Source organism: Bos javanicus, chromosome 3 (genome assembly GCF_032452875.1).
Source record: "Bos javanicus breed banteng chromosome 3, ARS-OSU_banteng_1.0, whole genome shotgun sequence".
NCBI lineage: Eukaryota > Metazoa > Chordata > Mammalia > Artiodactyla > Bovidae > Bos > Bos javanicus.
Genome location: NC_083870.1, coordinates 6,281,702 through 6,290,667, shown reverse-complemented (window position 1 = coordinate 6,290,667; position 8,966 = coordinate 6,281,702). Strand labels below are relative to the sequence as shown.

Genomic DNA, 8,966 nt, shown 5'->3' with positions numbered 1-8,966 from the left:
GATCAGATTTTGGACCATGGATGGTATAATATTTCTAACCCGAAAGAGGAAGGACGTTAAGTGTCAGCCCCAAAGTAAGCCCAGAAACTCTTGCTGGGTCATTTCCTTCCAGGAGGCAAATTTCCTTGACATTGTTTTTATAGACAAATGAATAAACCCGTGTTTTGAAGCATTGTACACTTCTTATTTCCTTCCTTGGAAGTTTGAAACCTGAGACAGCCTTAGAGACAGTAAGCAAGTTTATATTTTCTGTATGTCTATTTGGCAGGAGGAGATTTCTGCCCGTTCACTTTGCTTTGTTGCGTCAGCCCTTTCTTCCTTATCTCTTGCAGAGGATGGAGAGCCAGAAGGAGGCTGAGAGGAGCTGGTATTACAGACCTGCTATCTGATTGGCTGGACGGTCGCGGCTGGGCTATAAAAGAGACCCCTACAGGCTTGGGAGGGAGACGCTCAGAGGATTCTGACAGTATCTTTACCGGAGAAAAGGCAAAGCGCGCTCAGAACAGAAGCCACAGCTCCTCCGGCAGCACTTCTTTCCTGTCGTGAATCCCACACTACGCAAGATGTGCAAAGGACTTGCGGGTCTGCCGGCTTCTTGCTTGAGGAGGTAAGATTATTTTCAGCCACTGAACCAGACTGCATTAAACTTTCAAATAGACTTTAAGTTATTTGCATATTCTACTTACTAACCTGGTTCTTTGGATTTAGAAACAACCTGATGCAGAAATCTTCGACCTCCTAGCTTTCCTTTAAAACTAGCTAGAAATTGTGACTGTGGAAGAGTTCACTCCAGATTTTGGCATCCTATATGTTGTTTTCTATGACCTTGATCTTGAAGACTCTTTTAATCCTCTAACCAAGCTAGTTCTAATTAAGGACTGATATGAGGTTTTGGACTATGCACGGTGGTCTGTAATATCGCTACCTGTGATTACTGCTGTTTGACTATCACTGAGGCACATGGAATCATGGGTCTGGGCTTTCTGATGGTATATTAAATCTCACTTTGGGGAAGATACTCCAGACTGAAGTTTGGCTACATCACCAGAAAGGCACTGTGCTATTTGTGTGATGCTCCAGTATCTTCCACTCTCTGTTCTTAAAAGCAAATGCTACAGTAAAATAAGAGTCTCAAAACTAGATCTCCGTTATCTCTTTCCCTACCCTAGTTCTGGAAATGCCATGTGGTTGTCAAGTACTGATCATAACCAATCAGCTAAGGGTTCTGTGGAAAGTCTCACCTTAAAGACATTGTTTTATCAATTTACTGTCTCTTGATTAATAAACAAACAAAGATATGCAGCTGCTCCTATGTCTTTGCCTTTTTTAAAAAAGTACATATAAATGCTTTCATAAGATGCTCATATATTAGCCAGTTTAAAAAATACAAAACTAGTGTCTTTTACATTACTTAACCTTACAGTTAAAGGTAAAAAGTCATTTTATAGGTGTACTACCCCCTTTCATGTTCCTCTGCAAATAGAAATCACCTTAAATTTTAATTTAGAATTATCTCAGAAAACACAGTTTTTAATACAATCCTAAGGAGTTTACCTCCTGTCATTCAGGAATACGAAGAATGTTCTTTTTTCCCCATTCTTTCGTGGCTGCTTTCAAATGAAGCAGGAGGATCTGGCAGAGAGTGCTTATGAAAACAGTGGCTCTGACCTCCATCATTAATTTCCTGAATTGAATAGAGCAAATCAATCCAAGCTTCAGTTAACTCAGATGTAAAATTAATCATGAAAACAGGAATGTCAGGTGAAAGTTTTGCTCTGGTAAATATTTTAGGAGACAGATAAATAATTGCTCTAGAGCTTTACTCTCAGGAGCTAAGAGGGTAACCTGAGGAGGTAACCTGTGTGTCAGCAGGGCGCACTGCTCTCCCCTTCCCTCACTGGTGAACTGTGAATCATCTTACCCAGCACCTTCATTCTCACATTGGTGCCTGAGGCTCCAGAGGGAACAGGAAAGGCTCAAGGTCACCTAGGTGGTGGGTGGTGGAGGGCAGATCACATCCAGACTTCTTACTTCAGAGGTCGCTGGAGTCATTTTGACTTTTATTTCTTTGGTTGTATTGTGTTATAAGGACAAGTGTAATGTACTTGCTAAGCATGCTTCCGGGTCTTCATGAAATGACTCCGTATCGGTCAATAACTGTCAGATCTCAGCCAGACCTGGCACATGGAAATATGAGATCACAATATGCTTACATCATCATCTTAGGCTTCATGCTTAGATTTTGCTATTGTTAAGAAAGACTTTGTAGCCCATAAGCAGTGGAGGAAACAGAGAAAGGAGAACAATCTTGGGGGTGGGGGTGGAGAGAAAATACTGTTTTAAGGGCAGCACAAGAACATAATGGATTTCAAACTTCCTGGAGAAATGCACATAGATAAGGAACTAATATATTAGTAGCCATCCTAAAGTGTCGTTTTATCCTTGTGGCTTTATTTTCCTCTCTCTAAGTAAAAACATCTAGTCATTCAATTAGTCATTCATTTCCTTCAAAATGACATTTTTCACTTTAAAACTATGTCTCCGCTTTTACAGAAAAGGAGATCCAAGCAAAAGAACAAATAAAGAATGAGAAAGTTGAGCTAAAAGCTTATTAGAAGGCCCCCCCTTTTTAGTAAGTCATGTGCGCTGCCATACCCTAGCTACCTATTAAACAGCAGCCATAACCTGGAAGCTTTGCTCTAGTCACGAGCTTCAGTGATGACTCTTAGATGCTTCTCCTTGTTATTGTTTTTCAGTCTCAGATGTCCTTAATAGTATAAATATCCTTAGAGTGTAGATATTTCAAAGGGAAGCAGGAGAGTCTTTAGAAGCTAGCCTGCAGGAGCTCAGGTTTCAGCCTGAGCTTTTGAGTTAACCACCTCATTCCCTTCTCCTCTCTGCTGGAGCCACTCGCATCTGTGTATACCCCATAACATGACTTGCTCACTACATCCAGGCTGAAACTGAACAAACCTTTAATTCCTGAGGTGCTCCTACATTCCTCTGCTAAGAATGAGGCAGATGGAAATAGCAACCACCCTCCAGAAGATGGCATGCAACAACCAGATGCCATACTTCAGGGTTCCCTGCTCTTCAACTCCTAAAACTTAGAAAACCGTCAAGTTTGCATTATGTTTCTCCTGAAGATACCTAAGTGTTCCATTGGTCAAAATGACAGGGTTACAGGTAGACTGAAGGGTCAGAAATCCAGTTACAGATGAAGGAGGCTGTGCTCCAAGTTTTGCAGTGAGTCATAGGAAGAAGCAGAGGTGAATCTCATTTTCCTGAGAGTTCCTGCCATCCTCAACTCCTATTTCCTAAATAAACTGCCTCTGCCTCCTTACTAGTAATGGACTCTGAACTGTACCAATAAGGTATCTTTTTAAAAGAACTGATTGTCATTATTCTGTTTCTCCCCCTTCTTGTGTGCAGTGCAAAAGATATGAAGCATCGGCTAGGTTTCCTGCTGCAGAAGTCAGATTCCTGTGAACATAATTCTTCACACAGCAAGAAGGACAAAGTGGTGATTTGTCAGAGGTAAGAGAAAAGACTTTGGCGAAGAGCCACTGAGTATTAACTATCTGATGACAGAGATGCTCTGTGAGGGAAAAAGAAGCTATGTCCCTAGTTAACCTAGATTTGGATCATGAAGGCCTCCATTTTCACAAAGATTATGGTTGCATTTGAAATTTCCATACATCTAGTGAAAAGATTGCCCTATTCAACAACAGGTCTCATTGTTATGATGAAAAATAAAATCTCTGCATTTTATTAAAAATCTTAAATGTTTTGCCCCCATTTTATATCTTAGCATCAAATTATTCTTTTTCTCTACTGTCTTTAGGGTGAGCCATGAGGAAGTAAAAAAATGGGCTGAATCACTGGAAAACTTGATTAGTCATGAATGTAAGTATGACAGCTTCCCACCATCCACCACTCCCCAAGATGAAGATAAAGCATGCTGGATAGACAAGTTATTTCATACTATACTTGATCTGATAGGAATTACAGAAAGGCTTTGATTTCTCCTAAATTTCAGGCTCAGAAAAATTAGTCCCCTTAAAATTTTACCATACCCTAGATCTTTGTGGTTATGCAATGGAAAGCTCATACATAGTCCATGTGGAAAACCATCTTTCTCACCACATTGAAAAAGGGCAGAGGAAAAACTCCAAATAGTTAGATTTCTTTCAGAATTGACCTCAGTTTCTCTTCCCAAACTCAGTTTGGCAATTAGGGGCAGCATAGGTATCTCAGAAGCATAAAATGTTCCCGAAAGAAACTTCAAACCATGAGCAAGAAGCACTAGGTATAAATGGTATCCAACGGATATCAAACGTAGATTAAAATTCTCTGAGCCTCAGTAATCCCTCCAGCAGGGGAGATAGGGAACTATTTGAACCAATGCTTTGTTCCCTCAAGTACCCCAGCTTTATTTGCAATACAGTGTCCACCAGTGCAGTGACAACTGTGGTTCTTTCTCCTCTGCCACAGGTGGGCTGGCAGCTTTCAAAGCTTTCTTGAAGTCTGAATACAGTGAGGAGAACATTGACTTCTGGATCAGCTGTGAAGAATACAAGAAAATCAAATCACCCTCTAAACTAAGTCCCAAGGCCAAAAAGATCTATAATGAATTCATCTCAGTCCAGGCTACCAAAGAGGTAAGTATACATGGAAGAGAACTGTACAGATCTTAAAGAAACTTTCTAGATCCATTCAATAACATGGATCCTTAGATGATGTGAGTTATAGCTACAACAGTGGAGCAGGTTATGACAATCTTGACGGCCTCAAATAAGTTCGTTAAGTAAAAAGCTTTTTCGTCTAGATGACTCAGATAATCTGCCTTCATGAATTTGCTTGGAATGAATCTTCCGAGTTTGTGAGAAATAAGGGGAGATATTTCCCTGGGTTCTCTCACATGTGCCAGGGTGGAGCCAAGTGTCCTTTTATTCGCTCCTGAGGTATAGATGGTGCACACTCGTACAGAGCTCACAACCTCCCATCCTTACGGGGTAAAATGTGTAATGGACCTTTGGCCTCTGCCCCTCAGGTAAACCTGGACTCTTGCACCAGGGAGGAGACAAGCCGGAACATGCTGGAGCCCACAATAACTTGCTTCGACGAGGCTCAGAGGAAGATTTTCAACCTGATGGAAAAGGATTCATACCGCCGCTTCCTCAAATCTCGATTCTACCTTGATTTGGTCAACCTTTCCAGCTGTGGGTCAGAGAAGCAGAAAGGAGCAAAGAGTTCCACAGACTGTGCTTCCCTGGTCCCCCAGTGCGCCTAGTCCTCACTCAGCAGTGGGAGGCTGAGATGCCAAGACTATGCCCGGAAAACCCGAGGCCAAATAATGATCTTTATTAAGCACCAGTGCTTTTTCCACATTGCAGCCTAGTGTTCATGCTGCTGGCTATGTGTGAGTCACTCCCATACAAAAAGTAGATAACAGTTTGGTGTTCATCAGGGCAGGACCTCATCCCAGTCCCGTTGTCTCAGATTTCCTTTAATGTGCCATATGAGCAGATATCTGAATAATGGCCTTGTGGGTCTGGATTTTCAAAGATTTGGCAGTTCCTGGAGGTCACACTCCTGCCAATAGTGTGACCTCAGGTTGGTTGGTTCATGGTTGGTACACTTCATGTGACATCCACAGGCACATGTGTTCTGTAAACATCTTGAGATGTTTAGATGGGGTTGATCTATTTTATGTATCTCTGTGTGTGCATGTGTGTGTGTGTATATGTGTATATACACACATATATACATACTCGCAGTCTGTATATATGTATGCATGTATACATACATATATATTTCTGGAAGAATAGACAAGAGAGACCCAAGGTGCTCATAATTAGACTGTGTGAACATATTTACATGTTTTGATCCCCTGCCTTTCACTCTGCAACCGAACAGAGCAAACTAAACCGGCTGCCCTGCAGGCTACAAAAGGAATACTAACCTGTGGAAAGTTGATTCTGTAAAACTCCATGAGTCTTGCTGGAGAAGCATGGACTTCATGCTTAATTCAACCATCGACAGCTTCCAAGTTGGATAGTATTCTAAGGAGCAAACATTAAAAAATGTTACGCCTGGCTGACACAGTGCTGTCTTTGGCCGGTTGTCACTAATGGCACTTTTGAGTCCCCAAGCTGCTGGCCACCCCTTCTTTGCCTGGGTGCTTGATGCATAATAGCAGCGGCCAGGCTGGTATGGAGTTGGAGAAAGAATGCTTGAACTGAATGAAGAAACATAGGTAAAGCCTTGCCAGCTCTACCTACTATAAGATGCTGGTTTAGTACGGGCACAGAATTTAAAGGTTAATGTTCTTATCCCCTACTCTTTTTTCCTCTCTTGATTAAGGTGCTCTTCTCATTTTGTTTTTCCCTGAGAACTTTAGCCATTAGATGACGCTCCTTAATTCGTTGTGGTTGTTTTTCCCCCCATCATAGCTCTAGGCTATATACTTGTTCCTTATAAACCAGCATCAGGGGAAAGATTACATTTTATAAGGGGAGAACATGTTTTCACAAACTGAAAAGCCCACATAAATTTCTGTTTTGAAGGTGGAACCTGGCTCATTGAATCCCAAACATCAGGACTAACAGAGGCTGAAAGCATTTCATTTTAGGCTCTGAGATGAAATGAGAGAGAAAAGAGATAAAAGAAAAAAAGAATATCAATTTTAAAACTACTGTTTAGAATTTTCCAAGGCACATGAAATACTTGAAAATGTCTCATTTATGTTATTTATGATGTTTTGTGTAATGTTTTTATTGTTGTATTGTTTTATAAACGGAGGTGCAAGGTATCACCTGAATTATTAATGAATGGCCAGGAAGTAATTTTCTTCTCATTCTTCTAAAATTACTGCCTTTGACGTGCACACATATTCATCCATGAACACTGCACTGATTCTTCCAGTATAACTTACAAACATGGACACCTTCGTGGTTTTTAAGCCAATACAATGGGCTGTAAAATGAAGACATTGGAGTGTGTGTATAAAAGTCTCATTGTATTAAATGTGTAGGTTTCCTCAACTGTACCCTTTCTATATCTCTAGCAGTTTTGCTTTCCATGCCTCTAGAGTTTCTCATCAGTGTCTCTTTCTGTTATACACATTTCCACACTTTGTCTCTAATTAACTCCAGGATCCAAATGTGTAACTCTATCGGTCTTGCCCTATTAGAACTGTCATGATTTTCAGACCGTATCTGTACTCACAGACTGCTGTCTCACCAATAGGTCTGGAAGGTCATTTTGAATGAGAAGTAAATTATTTTATGTAATACATTTCTCAAGTGTGTTTTTCCATTGTATTTGCTCCTTATTTCATCACTATTTGGCATGCTGAGCTTACCTGCTCATGGTCCATGGACAGAATACTCCTTCCATGCGCATGCCCATTTTTATCATCATGTGCTTTAACAGCCTCAAAGCAGATGCTTCCAGTGAAACACACACAACTTAATAATAAGGGTAAATAAATACTTCATACAAAGCTATCTGCTTGCAAACACGTTAATGATCCACAGAGACATGTTATGAGAAATAATAGCAGAGTGTGGGGCAATTGTAGAAAATGGCTAGTCACCAGGTTTTTCTCTCTCCCATGCCGGCTCTGGGAAAGAAAGTGGAAAATGAAAACTGTTTATGTCTTGGTTCTTGCCACTGCTCTGTCTGCCTTTATTCACAGAACTGAGGCAGTCTTGGCTTCAGAGACTTCGCTGAGCAGATTTGGTGGTTTACGCGCAGGGCCTCAATAAATTCTCAAGGGATAGAGTTCACCTCCCAGAGCGACACTTGTTCTACCTCTGTTTCCAGACTGACTGAGAGAAGAGGGAAGCAGGAGGGGACTGAGCAGGAGCAGGGGAGCTACAGATGACAGATAAACAGACCCCTGCCAAAATGGCTCAGAATGCTTTTCTTCTTTTACGCATTGTTTTCCCTAGAAAAAACGTCATAGAACGTTCACATTTACAGTCGTAGGTATTGTCGTGAGACCTCCCCCCTCCCCCTACCTCTCTCATGCTTACAAGGTGTTAGGGACAAAGGGTCTTATGCTATTTTGAGGAATAGATCCTCTTAAGGATCCGATGAAAACAATGAACTGTATACTAAGAAAAATACACAAAGAAATCCAAACTCCTCATAAATATTTAAAGGAAACTCTTGCAACTCCAAAATGCACAAAGCTGCCAACATTCTCACACACTCTAGGTGTGTCAGACTCTCACAGAGACTGTGAGGTTGCAGTTCGTACAACTCAACATCAAAAAGAGAAAAAAAAAAAAAACCCAATTAAAAAATATGTGACAGAGCCCCTGTTTGGCAGAACACAAGAAAATTTTGTAAAGTGATAATCCTTCATAAAAAATAAAGTGGCAAAAAACCCACACTCACACACACACACACAAAGTGTCTAAAAAAATAAGCTGTGGATCTGAGCAGATATTTTCCAAAGAAGACATACAGATGGCCAACAGATCCATGAAAAGATGCTCAACATCACTCATGATCAAGAAGATGCACAGCAAAACCATGAGATATCACCTCACACCTGTCAAAATGGCTAGTATCAAAAAGTTAACAAGTTTTGGTAAGGATATGGAAAAAATGGAAGCCCCATGTATTGTTGGTGGGAATGTAAATTAGTATAGCCAAAATGGAAAACAGTATGGAGGTTCCTCAAAGAATTAAAAATGGAACTACTATACAATCCAGCAATTCCACTTTGGGGTATTTCCTAGAGAAAAAAAAAACCCACTAATTTGAAAATAATGTGTGAACCTCTATATTCATTTTAGCACTATTAACAATCGCCAAGATACGGAAGCAACCTACGTGTCCATTAATGAGTGAATGGATAAAGAAGATTTGGTATGTAAATATACAGTGGAATATTACTCAGCCATAAAGAAGAACGGGATGTTGGCATTTGCAGCGACATGGGTAGACCT

General features: G+C 40.7%; 1 protein-coding gene across 2 annotated transcripts; it reads left to right on the top strand.

Moving 5' to 3' along the window:
• Positions 1-441: 441 nt before the first annotated feature.
• Positions 442-7,299, top strand: RGS4 (regulator of G protein signaling 4). 2 transcript variants are annotated; one of them, XM_061399984.1, is made up of 5 exons: positions 442-607; positions 3,433-3,537; positions 3,845-3,906; positions 4,495-4,661; positions 5,054-7,299. In XM_061399984.1, exons 1-5 carry the CDS (start codon positions 564-566, stop codon positions 5,291-5,293), a joined length of 618 nt encoding a protein of 205 aa, XP_061255968.1. In that variant the 5' UTR covers positions 442-563; the 3' UTR covers positions 5,294-7,299. The 2 variants fall into 2 exon arrangements, with proteins under 2 accessions (XP_061255968.1, XP_061255977.1); XM_061399993.1 differs by lacking the exon at positions 4,495-4,661 and having other exon boundaries at positions 456-607.
• The last annotated feature ends 1,667 nt before the right edge of the window (positions 7,300-8,966 follow it).